The sequence below is a fragment of the Strix aluco genome, chromosome 2 (assembly GCF_031877795.1).
Source record: "Strix aluco isolate bStrAlu1 chromosome 2, bStrAlu1.hap1, whole genome shotgun sequence".
In the NCBI taxonomy this organism is placed as follows: Eukaryota; Metazoa; Chordata; class Aves; order Strigiformes; family Strigidae; genus Strix; species Strix aluco.
In genome coordinates, this window is record NC_133932.1 from 137,041,388 (window position 1) to 137,065,896 (window position 24,509).

The 24,509-nt window shown below is 63.6% G+C and overlaps 1 protein-coding gene across 1 annotated transcript; it reads right to left on the minus strand.

The window, feature by feature from the left end:
- Positions 1–852: 852 nt before the first annotated feature.
- Positions 853–18,710, minus strand: ARRB1 (arrestin beta 1). The gene is made up of 16 exons (XM_074816586.1): positions 18,309–18,710; positions 10,925–10,955; positions 10,394–10,454; positions 9,288–9,332; positions 8,168–8,364; positions 7,275–7,334; positions 7,084–7,151; positions 6,039–6,174; positions 5,867–5,951; positions 5,703–5,775; positions 5,076–5,213; positions 4,795–4,878; positions 4,319–4,342; positions 3,612–3,682; positions 3,245–3,296; positions 853–2,496 (listed from the first exon to the last, which is right to left on the minus strand). Exons 1-16 carry the CDS (start codon positions 18,326–18,328, stop codon positions 2,385–2,387), a joined length of 1,257 nt encoding a protein of 418 aa, XP_074672687.1. The 5' UTR covers positions 18,329–18,710; the 3' UTR covers positions 853–2,384.
- Positions 18,711–24,509: the final 5,799 nt, after the last annotated feature.

Below are 24,509 nucleotides of genomic sequence, written 5' to 3' on the forward strand. Positions count from 1 at the left end.
GGGAATGAGGAGATGGAGAGGGATTGAGGGGACAGAGAGGGATTGAGGGGATGGAGGACTGAGGGGACGGAGAGGGAATGAGGGGACAGAGAAGGACGAGGTGGCCGAGTGGCCGTGAGCCGAGTGGGTGCTGCTGCTCGCCCCAGTCCCTGGCAGGAGGAGCAGGATCCCCCGCCCTGGCCATGTCCCTTGGTGCTCTGTCGTGGTGGTTTGATGCCTCGCCCTGGCTGGCAGGGAGCCATTTCATCATTTCTCACCCAAATGACCAAGATTTCAGATGTTAGCAAAGAGCAACAAGGGCATTGGGGTGGCAGGAGCCGGGCAGGTGGCTCTTCTGTGCCCCCCCGCATGGAAGAGGCAGTTTGGCACGAGTCCTGTGCCTTGATTTTCGCATTGATTTGTGTGGTTTCTGCTCCAGCCTGAAGCTTGGGTGGGGACCACGGTGGCCAAAATCTCCTGCAGCCAGATAAGGGGGGTCTGGAGGGGCAGCTGAGGCAGAGACCAAGTCCCAGGGGTGCCCCAGCACCCCCCGTACGGGCAGGCAGCAGCCCCAGGGGTGCTGGAAACACAGGGGCTGGCACTGGGATGCTGCGGGAGGCTTACGTCCACGTTACTGCGTGGATAAATTCATCTACTCGTGAGAGAACGTGCAGCTGAGCACAGGAGCAGCGGGACCGGGAAACACTGGGGACACAGAAATCTGTTCCCCGGAGTTTGCAGTGCCTCGCTGAGGTGGGACAGAGCAGCAGAGAGGGGGGTGAGAGCCCCCGTTCCCCCCCCCCAGCACCACGATGGGGTGCCACAGTGGAGGAGACCTGGCCCAGTCCTGAGCCAACAGAAGCGTCCAGGCGCTGGGACTGTATTTTTTATTTTTTTTTTCTGAGTTTAATAAACTAGAATAATTTATTTGACAGAACACAGAAACATCACAGATATGGTGGAGAAACCAAAGAAGCAGGTATCAATGAACAGTACAAAGTAACCACTTTACAAAAAGAAGTACCACGCTGCCCATCAGCTTCACCCCAAAATAAGGGGGGGGGTGCTCAGCTCTGCACCCCCCTGGACTGGGCGGGGATGGAGTTATCCCCACAGGTTGCTCTCAGATGCCAACGCTGACCGCAACGGCACAATAAATAGTGGGAACAGCCTCTCGGTCGGTGGTGGGAGACCCGAAACCCCGGTGGGGGGGGTCCATGGGGGGGTGTCTGTGGGGTGGGAGGGGTCCTGGGCACCCAGGACAGGCACCGCCAAGCCGGGAGGCTCAAGCATCTGGTGAAACACTGGTCGGGGTGGCAAACGTCATGTTCCCCTTCCCTCACCCCCCCCCCAAAAATAGGTGCTTGACCCCCATGCAGGGAGAGATTGGGGGGGGAACCATCAACCAGGGGAGCTCTGCGGCTTGGGGGGGGGCAAAGCATCCCTGGTGTAACCCTGCTGGGAACAAAGCCATTACACCATGGTCCTGCTGGGGCTGCGAAGAGGCGTTTGCAGCCTCCCCCAGGGCCAAGAATCGTGCGGCCACCAGCACGGACCCACGGGGGTGGGGGGGCTACGGACCCCCAGGGGCTACAGAGCCACGGGGCTACGGCCCCACAGGGGCTGCCCCGTCCCTGCGTGCCAGCTCCGAGCCCTCCGGCCTCCCCTGGCCCCGGCAGCACCCGGCTCTGAGCTGTATTGGTGTAAAAATCGCCGCAGCTGAACCAAAAAAAAAACCAAACCACCAACCCCCCCGGGGTTGGCTGCTTTAGGAGGATTTAGGGGTTAAGAGCAGGGGGGGGGAACGATGCCCCCCCCATCCCATCTTGCCAGGTCCAAACCCCAGTGCTGAGTCGAGCCTTTGCCGGGGAGAAGCCAGGCTCAGGCATAGGCCAAGAGGCAAAGCCAGGCTCGTGCATCCCGGGGTGGGGGGGACACATGCAGGAGGGGACAGGCCGTGGGTGACAGGAGGGGACAGCTGAGGTGTGGGGGGGGCCCTTTCCCATGAGCAGACTGCCTAGAAAAGACACCCCCCCCCAATTCTGCTGCACCCCCCCTCCCTGTAGAGACTGGACGTATATAAAACGCATAAAAGATGCAGCTCATAGGAAAGGGCTCAGGGAGGGGGGGAAAGGGGTTGGAAGGGAGGGGGGGATAAGGTGAGGGGTGCTGTGACCCCCCCCCACTCCACTTTAAGCACCCCCCCACCCCCGGCCGTGCCCTGCACGGGAAACAGCAGCTGGATGAAGAGTGACGAGGTTATAATCGCTGTTCGCCATCGTCGGACTCCCGGTACAGGTAAAAAAAACCCAAAATTAATAATTATAGAAAAGAGAAGAAGCCTAATGTCGGGGTGTTACTGGCGCACGAGCCTCGGGGGGGGGGGGCGGCGGGGGGGGGCTCGCTTATCTGTCGTTGAGCTGCGGGGAGTTTGTCCGCTCCTCCTCATCCTCCTTGTCATCCTTCATGCCTTTGAGTCGCTGGCGGGCGAAGTCTTCGAACACGATGTCGTCGTCACTAGCGGGGACAGAAGGTGGGGGGGGGGCTTTACTTTGGCGGGGGGGGGGGGGGGGGGGGGGGCGGAAAGACGGGGCGCGTGGCGAGCGCGGGGTTTGGGGGTACCCGCTGTCCCGGCTCGCAGGGTGATGGTGTTCCCATGTGTTCAGTGGTATTTTAGCTCGGGGGGGGGCTCTTAAACACCCCCCCCTCCTGCTGCAAGCAGCCTCAGTTGTTAAAGCTTTACTGCTGTTTGTTCACTGTGCCCCCCCCCCCCGCCCCAAAACCCCCCCAAAGGGGGTTGAGCAGCGCAGGAGCGTGGAGCGGCGCCTCTTGTTGGCTCCTCGGAACCCGCAGTTGGTGACAAAAAAATATATAAAAACCCTCCCCAAAAACCCCACTTACTCCAGAAAAAAAACCACGGGAGCTGGGGGGTGGCGCAACGCAAAAGCTGGGGACACCCTCCCGCCCCCCCAAAACGCACGATCCCGGGGGGCGTTTCCTTATTGTGGTTTCTCCCATTTTTTTAAATTTTAATTTTTTTTAATTTTTTTTTTTTTGGTGGGGGGAAAGCCACGCGGGGAGATGGCGAGGAGGGAGAGAGGCGAGATGGATACGGGGTTAGTCATCGCGCCACGACACGGTTAGTGGGGGGGGGGGGGGGTTGTGGGGGGGCCCGTGCAACCTCTAAACGCTTCACGATCCCACACAGACCCCTGGGGGTGGGGGGGGGCGGTTTGTGGGTTGTTTTTTTTTTTCCATTTCTTACTTTGTGTCAAGCTCTATCAGATTTGTGTCTATGGGCGCTTCGTTCTCTGGAACTGAACAGAGGATGGCACAGGGTTAGTCACCGCAGACACCAGGGTTGTCCCCACCGTCCCACCGAGGAGGGGGGGGTGACCCCCCCCGGGGTTTCCCTGCACTGGAGGGGGCAGGTGGCAGCACCCCCATGGTTTTAGCCCCGGGATTTTCTTGCCAAGGGCTCGACAGGAGCTAAAAATCTCCGTGGGGCACCGCGCAGCCTCGCTGGCACAGACAGGGGAGTGGGTTAACCCCCCGCCCCGGCTCCCCCCCCACTCCTCCCCACCCCAAATCACCCCAAAGCGGGGGCTGCCCCACACCCGGAGCCCACTCACCGTCCCGGTGGGCTGGTTCCTCCTTGGGTTTGGGATGCATCAGCGTGAAGGGCAGCTCCACCGCCACATCGCTGCGAGAAATACCGGGGTAAAACACGGGCAAAGTGCAGGCAGAGCGGGGCAAATTTTTTTTTGCGGGGTGGGGGGGAGAGCAGCACCCCACATTTCAGCTGCTGGGGAGACCACAAAGCCGGGTAAAAACCTCTATTATCCTCCGCGGAGCCTCTTTGGAGCTACCACGCTTCTTGCTTGAGCTTGACCCCGTGGTTCGGGATCAGCGTAAAAAAAAAACGCCCCCCGCCCCCCCCCACCCCAGGCATGAGGGAGGGGATCAACGAGGCAAAAAATCTGCTTTTTAGCAGTTTAACAGCAGCTGGGGAAGCCAAATCCCCCGGGTTTAGGCTGCGGGAGGGATGGAGGAGGTGCACCGAGTTGCCCAGCGCTCAGCAGGCACAGTGAGGGGGGGGCGGGGGGGGGGCGGGGATAGCCCCAAGCACGGGGGGGAGCCTGGGGGGGTCCCTGTGGGGCCCCACGAGACAGGAGGGACATGAGGATGGAGAGCAGGAAAGCCCCGGAGTCTCTCCCAAGGGAGAGCGTAGGGACAGCGGGGGGTGGCAGTGGAGGGGACTGAGGGGCTGGGGGGGTGTAATGACGGGGGGGGGGGGGGGGCTGCGGTTTGGGGGTGTTTGGGGGGGGGGGGGCGTTACCTGGAGGCGAGGTCCCCCAGCAGGCTGGTGTGGGTCAAAGGAGACGATAGATTAGTCACCACTCCCCAAAGACACGCCACCCCCCAACTTGTGTCCCCCCCACCTTGTGTCCCCCCCACTTTGTGTCCCCGGGGTGGGGGGGGGTGGGTTTGAGGGGGCAACGGGCCCCATCTGTGGTGCGGGAGGGCCGCAAGCAGGGCCCCATCCTGCAAAAGGGGCTGCAGCAAAGAGGAGGGGGGTGAGCCAGGGGGGTGTCATGTGGATTAACACCCCCCCCTCCCGCCCAGTGGCCACCCTGGTGTCCCTAGAAAGGGCCACCTGCCCTTTGGCTTGTCACCCCATCCCTGGGGACCGTGCAGCATCCGCGGGGGGGACACACACACAAACCAAGGCCGGTCCCAAGCCCAAAGGAGACCAAGGGAAAAGAGGTGGAGCAGCACCACGGGGGGGGGGGGGGGGGTGTCCCCAAAACTCACCCTCCTCGTGACACCACCAGCTTCACCTTGACCTTGTAGGACACAATAATGCCCAGGATCTCCTTGTTGGCTCCGTCTCTTAACCTGGAGGAAGGAGCAGGTGGCATCAGCGAGGGGATGTTCACGGCCACCAGCCCCCCCCCGTCCTCCTCAAGGTCCCCCCGGCCAGGTCTCCTCCACCCCGAGCTGGATCCCCCCCAGGGCTCAGTCCTGCTCCAAGCCCCCCCCCAAACTGTTGGGGGGATCAGGAGCCCCCCCAGCGGGGTCGGGGGGGGGCTCACAGCGTGCTGGAGGCCAGGTTGGTGTCCTCGTGTTTGAGCTTGCCGTCCAGCGCCAGCCCCCGCTTCTCCCGGTTGTTGGCCAGGAAGGGGGTCAGGGTGTAGACTTTGCAGAACGTCGAGCTCGGGGCCACCATGTCGCTGGGGACAAGAGCCACCATCAGTCAGCAACCCAGCTGCCCCCTGGCTACGACAGATCCACAGGCCACCCGGGGCTTCTCCATCCCAGGGACATCTCCATCCCAGGCCCAGTCTGGAGAACATTTCCATCCCAATTCCATCCCAGTCTGGAGAACACCTCCATCCCAACTCCATCCTAGTCTCAACCTGGAGAACATCTCCACCCCAACTCCATTCCAGTCCCAGTCTGGGGAACATCTCCACCCCAACTCCAGTCCCAACGCAGCAGACATCTCTGTCCCTGCCCCAGCCTGGAGTTCATCTCTGGCCAGGGGGACCCAGAGGGTGACATCCCCCATGGTTCCATCAAAGAAAGGGTCTCATCTCCCCGCTCCTCCCACCGGGACCTGTTCACTGAATGCAACATCCCACTGCGGCTGCACTGGGGCAGGAGACCTCCAAGGCTACTCCAAGGTCCCCGGGGCCCCTCGCCATGTCCCCAGTACTCACTCGGCGTCCTCCACGGCCACCGGGCACTTGTACTGGGCAGTGTTGAAGAGGCAGATGTCGGCGTACTGGCGCACTGGGGTAGAGAGATAGAGAGACGGGGGGTCGGGGAGGGCCCCCATGGGGATGGAGACAGTGGCCAAGGGGGGCAAAACCCCATTTCTCACCTGAGATTTTGATCTTCTTCACTGTCTTGTTGGTGTTGTTGGTGACGTGGACATTGACACTGATGGGTTCTCCGTGGTAGTAGATCTGTGGGGAGCAAAGGATTGGGGATGGTGAGGTCCCCATCCTCCCCAGGGTCACCCCACCGGTGTCCCCTCCCCAGTCCTCGCCCACCTCCTTGTCCAGGGATGCCTCGAGGTGCAGCGGTTTGTCTGACATGAGGAACTGCCGGGTGGTCTCTGCCATGGGCTGGGGGCCGGGTCGCTCTGGCGCGTACTGGACTTTACGGATCACCAACCGCACTGAGTTCCTGGGGGGACACAGCGAGAGGAGAACCCAGGCCCGTTTTGGGTCAAATCCCTCTTTTCTTCTGGTCTGCTGGGTCAGGAGAAGGATGGTGTGGCAAGGGGGCAGCCCCATGGCCATGCCAGGCCCCACACCATGGCAGCACTGGGCTCCTGGCCTGCGGCGCAGCAGCGGATGTCTCCACCCCAACCCCTGGATCATCCCTCACTCATCCCAACCCTGGAAAACATCTTCATCCTAGCTCCATCCTGGGGAACATCTGCATCCTGGAGACCATCACCAGCCCAGCCCCAGCTTGGAGGACATCTCCATCCCAGGGCCAGTTTGGAGGACATGTCCATCCCAGGACTAGTCTGGAGAATATCTCCAACCCAGGACCAGTCTGGAGAACATCTCCAACCCAGGACCAGCCTGGAGGACATCTCCATCCCAGCCTGGAGGACATCTCCAACCCAGGACCAGCCTGGAGGACATCTCCACCCCAGGACTAGTCTGGAGAACATCTCCATCCCAGGACTAGTCTGGAGAACGTCTCCAACCCAGGAGCAGCCTAGAGGACATCTCCAACCCAGGCCCAGTTTGGAGGACATCTCCAACCCAGGCCCAGGCTGGAGGACATCTCCATCCCAGGAGCAGCCTAGAGGACATCTCTGTCCCAGCTCCATCCTAGTGAATATCACCATCCCAACTCCAGTTCCAGTCTAGCAAATATCTCCTTCCCAGTCCCATCCTGGAGGACACCTCATCCCAATCCCAGCCTGGAGGGCATCTCCATCCCAACTCCATCCTGGAGGACACCTCCAACCCATCCCCACACCCCCACCGTGGGTAGCAAACTGAGGTGCCCATTTCCCACTGCCAGTGCCCCAAGGACGCTGCTCTCCCCAGGGCTGGATGGATCCTCTCCGCTTACCTCTTGTGGATTTTCTCCTCCAGGTTCTCCGCGCAGAAAGCTTTGACCTCATAGTCCACACCACAGGCCTGGAAACCAGGAGGGAGCAGAGAAGCAGGCAGAGAAACCCCTTTGCCCCACTCAAAGAGGGGACCGCAACCAACGGCCGGTCACCGCTGCCTGCTGGCACAAGGACTGGGGGGGGACCTTACCTTCCCCGTGTCCTCTGGGCCCGGCTGCAGCGTGACGGAGCAAGGCAGGTTGGGGGGGATCTGAAGGGTAAAGGGGGGTGGTTCAGGGGCTGGGACCCCCATCCCCGCGCTGGCTTTTTGCCCCGGAGACCCACGGCATCACCCGCTCGGCTGCGGGAGGTGGGGGCGGGCGCTGCATCCCCTCCCGGTGCCATGGTACCGGGTGTTTCTTGGTGCTGCCAGCTCGTCCCCTTCCTGCCCGCAGCCAGGAAGGATTTCCTCATTTTCCTAATTGCATTTCCTAATTGCACGGTGCCCTTTTCCTTCCGGCCGTAGTTCAACCCAAGTCCCACTCCGAATCCGCCTTGGGCAGTGGCTCAGCCTCCCCAGACTCAAACCCCAAAGAGTTACAAAATATCATGGTTTTGGCGTGGGGATTTTTGTTAATCTGGGGGATTTGGAGGAATTAAGATTGTTTCACAGGGGCTCAGGGCTGCTTCTGAGCCTGGAAAATGCCACCAGGTCCCCCCCAGGCTCTGGGGGCAGGGGGGGGCAGCTGCCATTGCCAAAGCTGCGCTGGGGAAACTGAGGGTGCGGGAGCACAAAATGGGGGGGGTCTACCCCCCTCCCCATTCCCTGCCAGAGCTGCCCAAGCCCCGCTTTGCGTTGGGGGAGCCCCAGGTTGGTGTCACTGCCCCCAGACATGCGCCCACATGCACCCTGTGGCTCAGTTTCCCCACTGGTGGCTGCTTTTTGCTCCTGAGTTTTAAGCTTCACTAACAAAAGCCGCGTCTTCATGGGGGGTGGCAGCATCTCACCCCCAGCCATGACTCTACAGGGCCGGAGGGGACCCCAATATCCCCCAGGGGGGTCACCCAGAGCACCCAGAGCAGTGCCACCCGCTGTCACCCTACCTCAAAGGTGAAGGGGTAGGCATGCTCGCCCAGCTTCTTGATCAGCCGCTCCTGCAGCCGCGTCAGGGGTTTCTTCTCCTCGGCGACGGGTGGGAAGGCCTGAGCGTTGGCCACAAAAAGGTCCTTGCGGAACGTCAGCCCCAGCACGTCCAGGTCCTCGCGGCCATAGCGGAAGGCGCAGGTCAAGGTCACGAAGACTGGGAAGAGGGGACAAGGGGCGGAGGTTGGTGGCAGGGTGGTATCATGGTGTGGTGGCGTCATAGCGTGGTGGCGTCATGGCAGGGTCGGATCATGGCAATGTGACATTAATGGCATGGTGGCATCATGGCATGGTGACATTATGGCATGGTGGCATCATGGCATGGTGATATTATGACAGTGGTATCATGGCATGGTGACATTAATGGCATGGTGGCGTTATGACATGGTGACATCATGACATGGTGACATTATGACACTGGTATCATGGCATGGTGACATTATGGCATGGTGGCATCATGGCAATGTGACATTAATGGGATCGTAACATCATGGCATGGTGACATTAATGGCATGGTGACATGACAGTGGGGTATCATGGCATGGTGACATTATGGCATGGTGGCATCATGGCAGGGTGACATCATGGCATGGTGGATTTATGGCATGGGAACATCATGGCATGGTGACATTACGGCACTGTGGTATCATGGCACAGTGGTATCATGGCAGGGTGGCATTATGGCACGGTGACATTATGGCATGGTGGCATCATGGCACGATGGCATCATGGCACGGTGATATTATGGCAGGGTGACATCACAGCATGGTGGCATCATGGCATGATGGCCTCATGGCGTGGTGGCCTCATGGCTCATCCCAGTCCCACCAGCACCGGGACGCGGTGGTGGCTCCCAGGAGGTGCCACGGTGGGGACACGGGGACAGAGCCCAGGGACCAGCCAACGTGCCTTGGGGTGCCCACCACAGGACCCCCACCCTCTGCAGGACAGGCCACCCGCCGCGGGGACAGGGGGCTGTAAAATGTCACCCGAGGGCCCAGAGAGGCTGAGGCCGGGGACACCGGCTGTCCCCTGCGGTGGGGCCACCTCCGTGGGCCCCGGCACGAGGGACCCCGTTACCTTTTCTCTCCTTCAGGTACTCAGGATCCACCAGCACCACTCCGTCTGCAAGGGAACGGTGCGCGTCAGGGGACACTGACAGGGACAGGGGGGGACATTGGCAGGGAGGGGGGACACAGGGAGGGAGGGGTGGGGGACACCAGCAGGGATGGGGGGGACACTAGCAGGGATGGGGGGGACACTGGCAGGGATGGGAGGGACACAGGCAGGGACAGGGGGGACACTGGCAGGGACGGGGGGACACTGGCGGGGACAGGGGGGACACCAGCAGGGAGGGGGGGACACCGGCAGGGACAGGGGGGGACACCGGCAGGGACAGGGGGGGACACCAGCAGGGATTGGGGGGACATCAGCAGGGATGGGGGGGACACTGGCAGGGACAGGGGGACACTGGCAGGGATGGGGGGACCCTGGCAGGGATGGGGGGACCCTGGCAGGGACAGAGGGGACACCAGTGGGGACAGGGGACACTGGCAGAGACAAGGGGGGATACCAGCAGAGATGGTGGGGGGGGGACATCGGCAGGGTTAGGAAAAGACATGCCCCCCCCTTACCCCCCAGAGCTGCCAGCCGGGACTGGGTGGGGACACAGTGCCAGGAAGGGGACAGACTGCACCCGCCACACACAGCGGGGACACACCAAGACACGGGGAGGGGGGGCTGCACCAGGGACCCCCCCAGGAGCCCCGCAGTGGCTTCGTGCACAACCAGCCGCACGCCTGCCACCGGGGACGACTTTATCTCCAGATTTATAAATATTTTTAAAGCTTTTGCTCTGCAGGATGAGAGGCTGGGGGGGGGGCGGGGCTCTGCCCGCCCGGGTAATTAATCTATGGAAGCTGCAGGCAGCTTAAATGAGCAATAAAACATCATTATTATTATTATTATTATTATTATTATTTTATTTTATTACTATTATTATTATTTTCTGACTCCTCAGCGTGGGGGTTTCTCCAGCGACTGTCCCTTAGGGATGAGGCCACTGCCCCCAGGGCATCTTCTGGGGGGTCCCTGCTCCCCAAAATCCTTCCCTCCCACTCAGGCAGGCTCAAGCAAGCCCCCCCGCCCCCCCCTGAATTAATCCCCCCCCCACAGCCTCCACGTACCCACAGGGTCCACCACGTCGATGTGATCCACGAAATCCCTCTTCCCCAGGTAGACAGTGAGCTGCGAGGTGAGGGGGGGGGGTCAGTCAGGGGTGCCCCGAGCAGCCCCCCAAGTTCCCGTGGTTGGATCAGTGCTGGCAGAGCTGCGGGGGGGTGGGGGGGGTGCCCCCTGGGGGGGGGACCCACTGGAGTTCATCACCCCCCCACCCCAGACCCACAACCACCCCACGGGCAGGGCTGCCTGCACCCCAGCTGTCTGCTCCACCCCGGGGGGGGGGGGGCATAGGGCAGCTCTGCCACCGACTGAACCCCCTGACCTTGGGCACCCCCCCAAAACCCAACCGTGCCTCAGTTTCTCTTCCCGCTGGCGTGGCAGCAAGTGGCTTGGGGGGCATCTTTGGGGGGCTGCGTACATGCCCACCCCCCACTCCTGGCTGTGCTCGCAGGATCTGCGGGGGGGGGTGTGTCACCCCACGAAGCACCAGGTCCCTGCCCCCCCCTCCCCAGGGACCCCCCCAGGCCCCCACTTACCTTCCCGTTGGGACTGGCTTTCTTAAACACCCTGAAAAAGAGGCGGGGGGGTGTTAGCAGCTTGGCAGGTGACAGTCCCTGACCCCAACATGGTATTGGGGGGCCCTGGACACTCCTCCCCCCCCCCCAAAACCCTCCACACTGCAGGGCAGCAGCCAGCCCTGCCTCAGTTTACCACTTTGGGGTGGGAGGGGGCCGGCGTGGAGGCAGGGGGTTACACCGCAGAGGGGTTTGGCCCCTTGCCTGCAACAGGCAGGGAGAGCTGGCATGGGGGGGGGGGGCGGGGGGGGGGGGGCTCGTCCGTTTTTGGGGGTGGGGGGTGGTCCCTGCAGGGTCTGAGCAGGGCAGGAAGCCTGGGGGCTGCGGGGCAGGGGGGGCGGGGCACAAAGGCCTGGGCGTGCAAGGGGCCGTGCAAGGTTCTGTGCAAGGTGCTGCACCAAGCCCCCTCCGTGAAAATTCCAGTGCAAGGAGCCGTGCAAGGGGCCGTGCAAAGGCTCTGCCGTGCAAGGCGCGTGCAAGGTGCTGCACAAAGTCCCTGCTGTGAAAAGTCGGGTGCAAGGAGCCGTGCAAGGGGCATGGGGCTGTGCAAGATGTGTGGGGCCGTGCAAAGGCCACTGCTGTGCAAGATGCCGTGCAAGGGGCCGTGCAAGCGGCTGTGCAAGGTGCCGCACATAGGCCCTGTTGTGCAAGGTTCTGTGCAAGGGGCCGTGCAAAGGCCCAGCTGTGCAAGGAGCAGTGCAAGGCGCAAGGGGCCATGCAAAGGCCACTGCTGAGCAGGGTGCAGTGCAAAGTGCCGTGCAAGGTGCTGCACAAAGCCCCTGCCGTGACAAGTCCAGTGCAAGGGGCTGTGCAAAGGTGCTGTGTGTGCAAGGGGTTGTGCAAGGGGCCGTGCAAGGTGCATGGGGCCGTGCAAAGGCCACTGCTGGTGCAGGGTGCAGTGCAAAGTGCCGTGCAAAGGCGCTGCGTGTGCAAGGCGTCGTGCAAGGGGCCGTGCAAGGGACCAGCCGTGCACGGTGCGTGCAAGGTGCTGCACAAAGTCCCTGCCGTGAAAAGTCCAGTGCAAGGGGCCGTGCGAGGTTCCGTGCACCCCCCGCTCTGCTCATGGCTTTAATTTATTTCTAATTCCCTGAAAATAAATTCAAAAATATGGTTTGTGCTGCACACGGGGGTATTGAAAAGGGGGAGAGACCAGCATCCCCATCCTGTCCGCTGCAGGCAGGGAGAGACCAGCACCCCCGTCCTGCCCGCTGCAGGCAGGGAGAGACCAGCACCCCCGTCCTACCCGCTGCAGGCAGGGAGAGACCAGCACCCCCGTCCTACCCGCTGCAGGCAGGGAGAGACCAGCACCCCCGTCCTGCCCGCTGCAGGCAGGGAGAGACCAGCACCCCCGTCCTGCCCACTGCAGGCAGGGAGAGACCAGCACCCCCGTCCTGCCCGCTGCAGGCAGGGAGAGACCAGCACCCCCGTCCTGCCCGCTGCAGGCAGGGCTCAGGCAGGGGCAGGCAGGGCTCCCAGCTTTCGGCGGCTGTCCAGAGGCTGCCCTGGCACGAAGCCACCCGTAACGGGTTCTCCTGGGATAATCCCTCCTCGCCTCTAAATTCCATTAAAACCACCCGGGGAAGATTTAGCGCCGGCGGTTCAGGCTGGGAAAAATAATTCCCCTCCGCTGAAGTACCAGGCGCTGCCGGGACGGACCCTCACCCCACGGCCTCGAGACGGACCTGCTGCACGTCTCGGGGTGTCCCTTGTCCCCACACCGTGCCAGGGTGTCCCTCACCCCCGAGCCCACGTGTTGGTGCTGAGCTGAGGCTGGAGGGGGGGTCGGGTGCTGAGCTGCTCCCCCCGGCATCACCCACCCCCGAGGCAGGAGGATGCTCTGACGCTGGGCATCACCCCCCCCCTGGGCCTTGCCGGGCCTCAGTTTCCCCACGTCTCCCCAGCCCTCGTGTGTCTGCACGAGGGGAAAGTGGGGAGCACAGGGACACCCCGACATGGGAAACCAGCATGAAGAGGAGGCGCCCCCCAACCCCCCATGGCAACGGGGCGGCTTCACCCCCGTGCAGGCTGTGGGCAGGGCCCGTGGTGGGGAGGGACAGCGCGAGTGGCCCTGTGGCCCCACATCTCTGCTTCCCTGAATCCCCGTGTCCCCACATCCCGGTGTCCCCACATCTCTGCATCCCTGTGTCCCAACATCCCTGTGTCCCCACATCCCTGAATCCCTGAATCCCCGTGTCCCCACATCCCAATGTCCTCGCATCGCTGTGTCCCTGTGTCCCCACACCCCTGAACCCTTGTGTCCCTACATCCTTGCATCCCTGCTTCTGTGTCCCCACATCCCTGTACCCCCACATCTCTGCTTCCCTCAATCCCTGTGTCCCTAAATCCCTTTTTCTTTGTGTCCCTACATCCCTGTGTCCCCACATCTGTGTCCCCACACCCCTGAATCCCTGTGTCCCTACATCCTCGCATCCCTACTTCCATGTCCCCACATCTCTGCACCCATGTCCCTGTACCCCCGCATCCCATATCCCCACATCCCCATGTCCCCACATCCCTGTAACCCCACGTCTCCATGTCCCCACGTCCCCATGTCCCCACATCCCTGTATCTGTGTCCCCATGTCCCCATATCCCTGCATCCCCATGTCCCCACATCCCTGTAATCCCACATCTCTATGTCCCCACATTCCCATGTCCCCACATCCCCGCATCCTTGTGACCCCATGTCCCCACATCCCTATGTCCCCATATCCCTGTATCCCCACGTCCCCACATCCCCCCCCGACCCCCACAGGGCCCAGCCAAGCTCTGGCTGGGGACCACGGCAGGATCCGGCCTGGCTGTCAGGCCACCGCCAAGGGAGCAAAGGGACTGGTGGAGGGGAACCAGCGGGGACTGGGGGGGACTGGGGGGGCCACACGTATTCCCTTGACCCCAGAGGAGCCCCAGGAGACAATGGGGGCTGTTGCTAAATCCTCTGCCAGGCCCATAAAGGGACAAACCGTGGGTTGTCCCGAAGCCACCAGGAATGTCAGGAACATCCCGCTGGCCCTTCCCGGGCAGCCTCTCCGCTGCTGCAATTAAATAAATGGGGGGCTGGGGGGGCAAATAAAGGGCCTGGGCTCATCAGGGAAAGGCGACAGCGCCGTTATGCAGCATTTCCCCTTCCCCGCAATTAATTAATTAATTAATTGCTTTTTAAGGCCAAGGGGTGATCAGAGCCCTCAGCCTCAAGAGCCAGGGATGGAGACGGCGATGCCATCCTCCTGAGAGCCCAGAGCAATTAACAGGGGGATTCTTCTGGGTAATTAATGAGGCGTTACATAAAAGCTGGCTCTGCCAGCCTGTCCCCCCACATCCCCCCCACCCTGGGGACCAGCAGCCAGGGGAGACCCCGGAGAAGGGCTCTCACCGGGGTCAGCGCCGTGATGATCCTGACCCCGAGCTGCACCGGGAAGCGCCGGAAAATGAATCCAAAGGGTGGAGGCTCAGCCAGGACCCCCCCGGGGACGCTGCGGGGTGCTGGGGGGCAGCGGCGAGGCCTCCTGCCCATCCCTCGTTACACAAACCCGCTAACGAAGCCCTGCGAAGGCGAGATGGATGGCAGGCGCCGCACAAGTGCCGAGCAGGAAATAATTACTCACGGCTCCTCCCCGGCACCCACCCGCCCTGGCTCCACGGGGACAGGAGGTGGCCCCACATTTTGGGTGCAGGAGCCCCACCAAACCCCGTGTTCTGGGTGTAGGAGCCTGGGGTGACCCCACACTATGGGTGCAGCGGCCTGAGGTGGCCTTGTACCATGGGTGCAAGACCCCCGGTTGCCCCCCAAAAAGACGCCCGCGGCTGCCCCGTCCCAACAGGCAGCTTTGTCCAAAAGCCCCCACGGGAGCGGGGGAAGAGGCCACGCGGGCCACGGTGGCCACCGGATGCCGGTGGGACCCTCAGCCCGCTGCTGGATCCGGAGGGAGGGAAGGAAGCGCAGGGCCTTCCCTCCCCCTCCGGCCCCTTCCTGGTGTCGAAACGCCGGAGACACGAGGCAGGAAAAGTCACCGCAACGGCCGCTGCCCACCGGCGATTTCCGAGCCCGGGGGGCCCCACGCCATGGGCTGGTAGCCCCGCTGCCCCCCAAGCCCCCTGGCACGCTGCCACAAGGCCCCGATGCCACTCTCCCGCCCACCCTGCTATTGATCCGGTACCTTAATGAGCTCGTTAGGCGCACGTCCCGATCGCTTTATTTGGTGGCTGATAATTGAGTGGGGCCGTTGCGAAGATTTACGAGATTTGATACCCCTGGGCATCAGAGCCGGGGGGTCTGACGGCAACGCCATCGATTGCCTTTGAACTTGGGGCGGAGGAGCCAGCGTTTCATTGGCTCTCACGCTAATGGGCCAGCGGGCAGATCTAATTAGCCAGAGCCGCGTTAGAAGGGACCTCCGGGGATAACGAAGCCGCCAGCAACCACATCACACGCTCCGGCATAACCCCACGCGGCGGCGGCCGGTGGCTCCGCGCCAGCCGGGCCGGGATGAGCCTGGAGCTGATCCCAAAGCACGAAGAGCATCCCATGGGCCGGACGCTGCATCCCGCATCCCCGCTGCATCCCTGCTGCATCCATCCCCACCGCATCCATCCCCGCTGCATCCCCGGCTGGGTGGGAGCTTCGCCGGCTTCCTTGGCAAGGAAACGCCTTGGCTGAGGATCGGATGTGTCTGGATCCTGCTGTTATTACCAGAGTTTATTCTCCAAACAACATCCAGGAAGCAGGAATCTCCCCTCCCCCGAGCCACCTTCCACGGGCTCCTTCTCTTCCAGCCGAGATCCCTGTCCCGCTCCCGGACCCTACGGCTTCATCCCGGGGGGATGAGCGGGATGCCAGGACCTCAGCGCACCCCGGTCAGCCCTAACATGGTTTGATGCCGCAGAGGGGCAGGATGGGACCGTGGGGGTGCTGAGGTGGGTTCTGCCGCGCTGGGACCACCGCAGGCTCCAGCCTCGTCTCCGCTGACCACCAGGAAAACACTCTCCGACGCAGCTCAAAACCACGGGCCACCAGCCGAGCATCCCGCTGGCCCACAGAGGCCAGCGGGTACCCACGGAGCTGCGGCCACCCCAGTTGGGTGCTGGGCGGGAGGAGCTGGCGTGGGGGTGATGTATGTTTTTTGGAGAAGCTGAAAAGAATTAGGCGATGGGTTTGGCAGCGGCGGGGCTGGCCCGGTCCCGGCGGTGCCAGAAGCCACAAACTCGCCTGTTTACTCTGCCGAGCCGCTTCCTCGGCTCTTCCCACCGTGGAGCTTTGAAGGGGCTCGGCGGGAGGCTGGAACGGCGGCACGATGACGCACGGAGCCCCCCGAGCCCCCCACCAAACCCGGAGGAGGAGGAGGGGGGGTCCCACACCCCACACTGGGGGTTTGGCTGCATCCTGGGTGTGATCCTCACCCTGCGGGGAGCACCCAGGGCCACACGGGAGCGGGGTGACCCCAAACCTCACCAGCACCGAGGCCAGTTGGTGGCAGACGCGGAGCGGGGAACCCCAAGAAAAGTGGGGTGGCCCACGCTGGCACCAGAGGAATCCGCAGAAATGGTGCTTTTGGGGTATCTGCTGGTAAATCAGCTCCCGCAGCCGAACCCCCCGATCACTCTCCAGCGCTTTTGGGATGAATCCGCGAAGATTCGGGGGTCGGAGCTCTGAACCGGAGCCAAAAGGGAAACGGGGAGGAGGGGGGGAGATTTGTCAGCCTAATCCCCCCCCCACCCTGGCTCCCTCCGTACACGCTGCATGGGCAGGGGGACGACCAGCTCCTGCCTGTCCTGCCCGCACGCCTGCCCGCCGGTGCTGCCAGCCTATGGGAACGCCGCTCGCCCCCCTTCCCCTGGCACCCAAAAATCTCCCGGGGCCGAACCGGCTGCATCCCAGCGATTGCACCCAATGCAGAGGGTGGTGGGGGGAAGCCAGTGGGTGCTCCAGCTCTGCTGCTGTGAAAGTGGGGCTCCCCCCCAGCCCCCTGACTCTGGGTTGGGGGGCTGCTACGCCCGCTCCGGGGGGTGCAACGCGCCAGTGCTCAAGAATTCGGGATGCTGAGCCCCGGGTGCTGTCGGCCACGGCCAGGGCAGCAGCACCCGGGCAGCCCCGTCCAGCAGCGACACCCCCAAATACTGGAGAGCCCCCCAAATCCCATCCTGCCACCCCGAAAAGCTGCAGCGTTTCTGGAAGGTTCTGCAAAGCAGGGCCGGACCCCTTCGTCCTTCCCTCCTGCCGCGGGGCACCGGGTGACATCGGCACGCCGAAGCCACCTTGGCCGTGACACCCAGGTGCCATGGTGGGGGGGACGGGGGAGGGCAATGCCACCCCCTCGCCTGCCTGCTGGTGTTGGGGGGCGAGCGGGAGCACCCCTAAGTCCCGGGGCCTAAATAATTAACGATGGGGTGCTCCAGGGGCCAGAGAGGTGTCAGAAGGGGACCGGGTGACGGGGAGCACGGAGCTGGAGCATTAACCCTCGGCCACCCCGCCGCGACAGCCAGAGACAGACGGGGACACCTGTGACCCCCCCAAAAGCCCCACACATGCGCTGGTGGGGGTCACCACACTCTCCCCAGCACCCCGAAAGCCCTTTCCTGGGGTCTGTGCATCTCTGCCGTGCTCCGCACCCACAGCCCTGGGACATGCACGGAGGGGACAGGGGGGCAGAGGGTCCCCCGTTATCGGCACGGGGGGTGGTCCCAAAGGATGGCAGCCATGGCGGTGGCTCCTGCGGGACCAAGGCGTCGCCTGCCGTCATGGTCCCCGCGCCTCCAGGCCTGGCACGTGCTCCCAAACACCCCCCAAATATCATGGGGGACAGACACACCCCCACACCCCCCAGGGCCCCGGGTCCTGGGGGTCTCTCCAGGCTCCACCCGAACCACGAGTGGGAAGAGCTGGGGTGACACCCCCTCCCCAAAAAAACCCATCCAGGCTCCAAATCAGCTGGGAAAAGAGCGATAACGCCCCCAAACTCAGCCCCGTGGCACCCCGGGGGTGCAGGCAGCGGGGTGGGTCCCCCCTGGACATCCCCCCCCACAACCCGCCCGGCCTCAAGCCACCAGCCCTGGGCGGGGGTGTAGAGGCCGGTTCCCGCTTCGCACCCCGACAACGAGAGGACCCCGGGGGGGACCCAGGGAACCCCCCCGCAGCCGCGGGACAGCGGTGCCCAGATGTTGCAGCGAGCCCGGGGCTGGGGCGGTGCAGGCAGCGAGCAGGCAGCGAGCAGGCAGCGCTGACACGGGCGGCGGAGGCGTTTCGGGATCCCCACACACCTCCCCGCCGCCTCCCCCCCCCCCCGCCGCCATTTGCCCGGGGCTGCTCCCCCCCCCTCGGGGTGCTCCCCCCCGCCCCCGGCCCCACTCACCGGGTGCCTTTGTCTCCCATGGCCCCGCCGATCCTCCGGGCAGCTCAACCGGGAAGCGCCGACCGGGCTTGGAAAATTACTGGCTGGATGGTGGAGGGGGGGAAAAGGCGGCGGCGGGGCGGGCGCTGGCTCGGTACGGCCCGGTACGGCCCGGTACGGCCCGCTCGGAGCCGTTCGGAACGGTTCGGAGAGGTTCGGAACGATCGGAGCGGTTCGGAAGGGCTCGGAGAGGTTCGGAAAGGTTCGGAGCGGTTCGGAGGGGTTCGGAAAGGTTCGGAGGGGTTCGGAGCGGTTCGGCCCCGGTTCGGGCGCTGCCGAGCGCAGCCCCGCGGCGCCGCCGCCGCCTCCTCCCGCCCCCGAGCGACGCGGCCCGGGGCGGGGGGCGGCGGCACGCGCGGGCCACACGCGCGGGGAGGGGGGGAGGGAGGGCAGGGGGGGGGGGGGGACACGGGAGGAAAGCTGGGGGGGGGTGCAGCGCCCTGCGCGCGCGCGGGGACCGAGGGGAGGTGCGCCCCCCCGTGCATGCACGCGCGATGCACACGCGGAAGGGAGCGCCCCCCCCGCCCCCCCACGCGTGTGCACCGGGGCACGCTCACAGGGAAGTGCAACACCCCCCCCCTCCGACCCCTCTGTGCCTGCACCCCCCGTGCACACCCCCCCGCACGTGCACCCCCCCGTGTGTACGCACCCCCCCACGTGCTACCCCCCCCACGTGCGCACATACACACCCCCCCCCCATGTGCAAACATCACCCCCCCCCAGCCCCTGCCTGCGGGCAGCCCCCCCCCTTCTGATTGGCTGCCTCCCCCCCCTCCGTTCGCCCGCCTCCTGCATCGGAGCAGCCAATCGGAGGACGCCGTGGGAGGGGGGACCCAGTTTATTCCCCACGGGCACCCCCAAATCCCCCCCTCCGCCACCCAGGGAGCGTGGGGGCGGGGCCTAGGACGGGCAGGAGCAGGCAGGGACAGACAGGAGCAGTCAGGGACGGGCAGGAGGATGCAGGGTCGGGCAGGAGCAGGCAGGAACAGGCAGGAGCAGTCAGGGATGAGTGGGAGCAGGCAGGGACAGGCAGGATGATGCCGGGTCGGGCAGGAGCAGGCAGGAAAAGGCAGGAGCAGGCAGGGACGAGTGGGAGCAGGCAGGGACAGGCAGGATGATGCAGGGTCGGGCAGGAGCAGGCAGGGGCAGGCAGGGCCCCCCGGTGGGGGCGTGGCACTTCCCGCCTGCGGCTTCGCAACCACGAGGCCTCCGGGGCGGGCAGACGAGAGCAGGCAGCAGGGGTGGGGCCCTGCCTGCAGCACCGCAGGGTGCGGCCCGGTCCCCCTCCCCCCCCCCAGCCCCATAACCCCCCCCTGCCCTGCCTGGAGCGGCTCCTGCCTGCACCCGAGGGGGGGGTGGGCACAGGGGCCACAGGGCCTGGCAGTGCGGTGTGGGGTAATGCAGTGGGGTGCGGTGGGGTGCGATGTTGTGCAGTGTGGTATAATGCAGTGAGGTGCTGTGCAGTGCTGTGCAGTGCTGTGGGGTGCTGTGCAGTGAGGTGCAGTGAGTGAGGTGCAGTGTGGTTTGGCGTGGTGCTGTGCAATGTGGTATAATGCAGTGTGGCGCTGTGCAGTGCGATGCTGTGCAGTGCGTTGCTATGCACTGAGGTGTGTTGTGGTGCACTGGCGTGGTGCTGGGCAGTGCGGTGCAGTGCTGCGCTCTGGGGTGCTGGGCAGTGCACTGTAATCCAGTGCTGCTGGGCGGCACAGTGCAGTGCGCTGTGTTTCCATGCAGTGCTGCACCATGCACTGCAGTGCTGTGCAGTGTGATGCGTCGTTGCACCGTGCAGTGCAGTGCAATGCGTTACTGGGTCATGCAGAGCAGTCCTGCGTGGTTCCATGCAGTGCTGTGCAGTGTGATGCATTGCTGCGCCGTGCAGTGCTGCACCACGCTGTGCAGTGTGATGCAGTGCTGTGCCGTGCAGTGCAGTGTGATGCTGTGCAGTGTGATGCAGTGCTGTGCAGTGTGATGCAGTGCAGTGTGGTGCAGTGCTGTTCAGCGTGATGCAGTGCAGTGTGATGCAGTGCTGCGCCATGCAGTGCAGTGTGATGCAGTGCTGTGCAGTGTGATGCAGTGCAGTGTGATGCAGTGCTGTGCAGAGTGATGCAGTGCAGTGTGATGCAGTGCAGTGTGGTGCAGTGCTGTGCAGAGTGATGCTGTGCAGTGTGGTGCAGTGCAGTGTGGTGCAGTGCTGTTCAGTGTGATGCAGTGCAGTGTGATGCAGTGCTGCGCCGTGCAGTGCTGTGCAGTGTGATGCTGTGCAGTGTGATGCAGTGCTGTGCCGTGCCGTGCAGTGCACTGCAGTGGAACTTCACTGCAGGATTGTGCTGCTGCTGCACAGCACCCAGCTGCAGGATTGCCCCCACAGCCGCTGAAACCTCCACCCATCCCCACGCAGCCTTGGTCCCCAGACCCCCACCAGTCCGGCACTGGGAGTACTGGGTTTGCCCACAGTGTGGCCACTGCGCAGGAACAGATGCCATCTAACGCCAGTGCCCAGCCCCAGCTGCCCTCTGCAGGCAGGGACCCCCCCACTCTGGGAACCGGGGCTGGGGACACTGCAGGGGACCGGCCAGGTGTGGGGCAGCAGGACAGGGACAAGGGGGAGGTGGGGGGGTGCTGAGCAGCCCCCCAAAACCCACCCCAGCCCGGGGGGGAGGCGTTGGCCCAAAGGCAGGGGACACTTACCCGGGGGTCACTCTGGGGGGTACCCAGGGGACACCGCAACCGGGGGGACCCACTCCAGCATCCCCCTGAGGCCACCCAAGCAGCGGGGACAGGGGGGTGACAGCAGACAGGCAGCCAGGGACAGAAGCACAGACAGACAGCAATGGCCGAGAGACGTGGGGGGGACAGCCCGAGGGTGGGGTGAGGGGCCCACATGCCCCCCCAGGACGGCAAAGGGACATCACCAAGGGCACGGAGCCATCAGTGTCAGAGACAGGAGGGGGCAGCTCCTGACTGGGGACCCCAAACGTCGCTGTGGCATCCCAGGGGGGTCAGAGTCTCCCAGGGGGTCACAGCCCCCCACCCTGAGCAGGGGCTCCCCCCCCCAGGAGCAGTTTTGGGTGTGTAAGGCTCAGTCAGAGCCACCCAGTCCCCAGCGAGGCTGTGACAAGGCCCAGGGGTGGCCCAGGGTGTCCTCGCAGGGGAAGCCCCTGCCTGCACCCCCAAGCCCCTGCCTGCACCCCCAAACCCCTGCCTGCAGCCCTGGCCCATGCTGTCCCCACAGCAGCACTGCCTGTCTCACACGCCTCGCACACACACAGCTCACCCGGGCTCAGGTCCAGCCCCAAACCCGAGCTGTCCCTCCCTTGAGGACACCCCCAACACCTCCACCCCACTCCGGAGCATCCCTGGGATCTCGACACAAGGCACCCACCGACCCACGGCGGGGAGATCGACGTATGAAATTTATTTAGGAAAACCAAAACCACCAAAAAAAATAGAGGAGAAGGAGGAGGAGAAGGAGGAGAGGAAGGAGGAGGGGAGGAGGAGAAGGAAGATGAAGAGGAGAAGAAGCAGCAGGAGAAGGAGAAGGAGGAGAAAGAAGGAGAAGGAAGATGAGGAGAAGGAGGAGAGGAAGGAGGAGGGGAGGAGGAGAGGGAGGAGAAGGAGGATGAAGAGAGAGAAGGAGAAGGGGAGAAGGAGTAGGAGGAGAAGGAGGAGAAGGAGATAAGGAGAAGAAGGAGGAGGAGGAGGAAGAGGAGGAGAAGAAGAGTCATCTCCTCCTCAGGCTCGGTCGGAGCCCAGAACAACCAGCGCCGCGCGAGGGGAGGACAGAAAAGCCGGAGGAGGTTTCGCACACCCGCGCACGCCCGCGCACACACGGGGGCAGCCGGGCTGGGTGCCGGCCACGCTCCCCAGTAGCCACAGGGCCATGTCTGGGGGTGGGAGCCGGGAAAGCATCGACCACCTATGCACACCAGCAGCTGGGGACTGGCAAAGTGGGACGCAGCTGGGAAACGGGCATCCCTGCATGCCCCCGCCCCCCCCCAGGAACCACCCCCCCCCATCACCAGCACCCGTTTAGGATGGCGAGACCCCCACATCGCGGGCACCCCCAGATCTGCACTGGGCTGGGTTGTGCCCACCTTGGTGGCACATCGGGGCTGGAGCCACCTTCCTCCTCTTGCAGTTTGGGGGGGGTTGTTGCCTTCTGGGATCGTCCCTGTCCCACCCCCACCCCACCCCCGCCGCATGTCACCGCATGGTGGCGTGGGGAGAAGGCCTTGAGGGGGTCTTGTAGGCGAAGCATGGGCCAGCAGTGGTCACGGGCAGGTCCTACCGGGTTTGGCAAAGCGTCTCACTAAAGGCATCTCCGAGTAGGTAAGGCAAAAGGAATTCAGTTCACGGCGTCCCCGGGGAGCGGCTCGGCTTTGGGGGTGCTCCTGCAGACACGGGTGCTCCGGGTACCCCAAGAAAAACAGGCGAAGCGTCGCTCCCGGATGAGCGGATGAGAGGAGCGGCCGCCCCGGAGCCCAAATCCAGGAGGGAGCCGTCGCGCCGGGAGCGTTGCTGCCCTGCAGGGATGGTGCCGGGGGATGATGCTGAGGAGCGGGGATGGGCGGTGAATGACCCCGTGGTGCACCTGGCTGCCCTTGACCCTGGTGGGATCGATCCTGGTGGGACTGACCCTGGTGCGACCCACCCTGGCCTGGCCTGCCCCTGGTTCCCCTGCTCATGGGTGTTTCAGGTGGCTTCTGGTTGGGGTGACACGGACCCGGGTGACGCACAGCTGGAGGGACCCCGAGGGGCTGGTTAAGTTTGAGCAGAGCCCTGGGGCTGAGAGGGTCCACACATGTTGGGTTGTGGGACTGGAGGGACCACGGGAGACCACCAGGGTTCATGCATGATGGTCAGTAGGACCAGAGGGACCACAGGAGGCCATCACCATCCATGCATGGTGGTCTGTAGGACAGGAGGGACCATGGGAGGCCGGCAGGGTCCATGCATGGTGGTTGGTGGGACAGAAGGGACCACAGGAGACCACCAGAGTCCATGCATGATGGTCAGTAGGACCAGCGGGACCATGGGAGGATGGCAAGGTCCATGCATGGTGGTCTGTAGGACCAGAGGGACCATGGGAGATGGCAAGGTCCATGCATGGTGGTCTGTAGAACCAGAGGGACCATGGGAGGATGGCAAGGTCCATGCATGGTGGTCTGTAGGACCAGAGGGCCACAAGAGGCCATCAGGGTCCATGCATTGTGGTCTCTAGGACCAGAGGGACCATGGGATGATGGCAGAGTCCATGCATGGTGGTCAGTAGGACAGGAGGGACCACAGGAGACCATCACTGTCCATTCATGGTGGTCTCTAGGACCAGAGGGAACATGGGAGGATCATAAGGTCCATGCATGGTGGTCAGTGGGACAGAAGGGACCACAGGAGACCACCAGAGTCCATGCATGGTGGTCAGTAGGACCAGAGGGACCACGGGAGGCCGGCAGGGTCCATGCATGGTGGTCAGTAGGACTAGAGGGATCACAGGAGACCATCACTGTCCATGCATGGTGGTCTGTAGGATCAGAGGGATCATGGGAGGATGGCAAGTTCCACACATGGTGGTCAGTAGGACCAGAGGGACCACAGGAGGCCACCAGGGTCCAGGCATGGTGGCCTGCAGGACCAGAAGGACCACAGGAGGCCATCAGGGTCCAGGCATGGTGGCAGAACCAGAGGGCCCACAGGCCGCTGGCAGGGTCCATGCGCAGTGGTCGGTATGGCAGGAGGGACGGTGGGAGACCAGCAGCATCTGTGCATGGCCATATGGACCATGGAGGCCAGCAGGATCCACACATGGTGCTAAGTAGGACTGCAGGGACCACAGGAGTCCATCACTGTCCATGCATGGTGGTCAGTAAGACCAGAGAGACCATGACAGGATGGTAAGGTCCATGTATGGTGGTCAGTGGGACCAGAAGAACCACAGGAGACCACCAGGGTCCATGCAGGGTGGTCAGTAGGGCAGGAGGGACCACAGGAGGCCACCGGGGTCCATTCATGGTGGTCTGTAGGGCCAGAGGGACCATGGGAGGATGCCAGGGTCCATGCATGGCAATTGATGGGACCAGAAGGACCACAGGAAGCCATCAGGATCCAGGCATGGTGGCCTGCAGGACCAGAGGGACCACAGAAACCACTAGGGTCCAGGCATGG

What these genes read in the sequence shown, in the direction of transcription:
- ARRB1 (XM_074816586.1), bottom strand. Translation starts at nt 18,328, where the DNA reads ATGGGAGACAAAGGCACCCG. An exon ending in GTGGCCGTGGAGGACGCCGA is followed by an intron (nt 5,214 to 5,702) that starts GTGAGTACTGGG and finishes TCTTGTCCCCAG; the next exon opens with CGACATGGTGGCCCCGAGCT. An exon ending in CTGGTGGTGTCACGAGGAGG is followed by an intron (nt 4,343 to 4,794) that starts GTGAGTTTTGGG and finishes GACCCACACCAG; the next exon opens with CCTGCTGGGGGACCTCGCCT.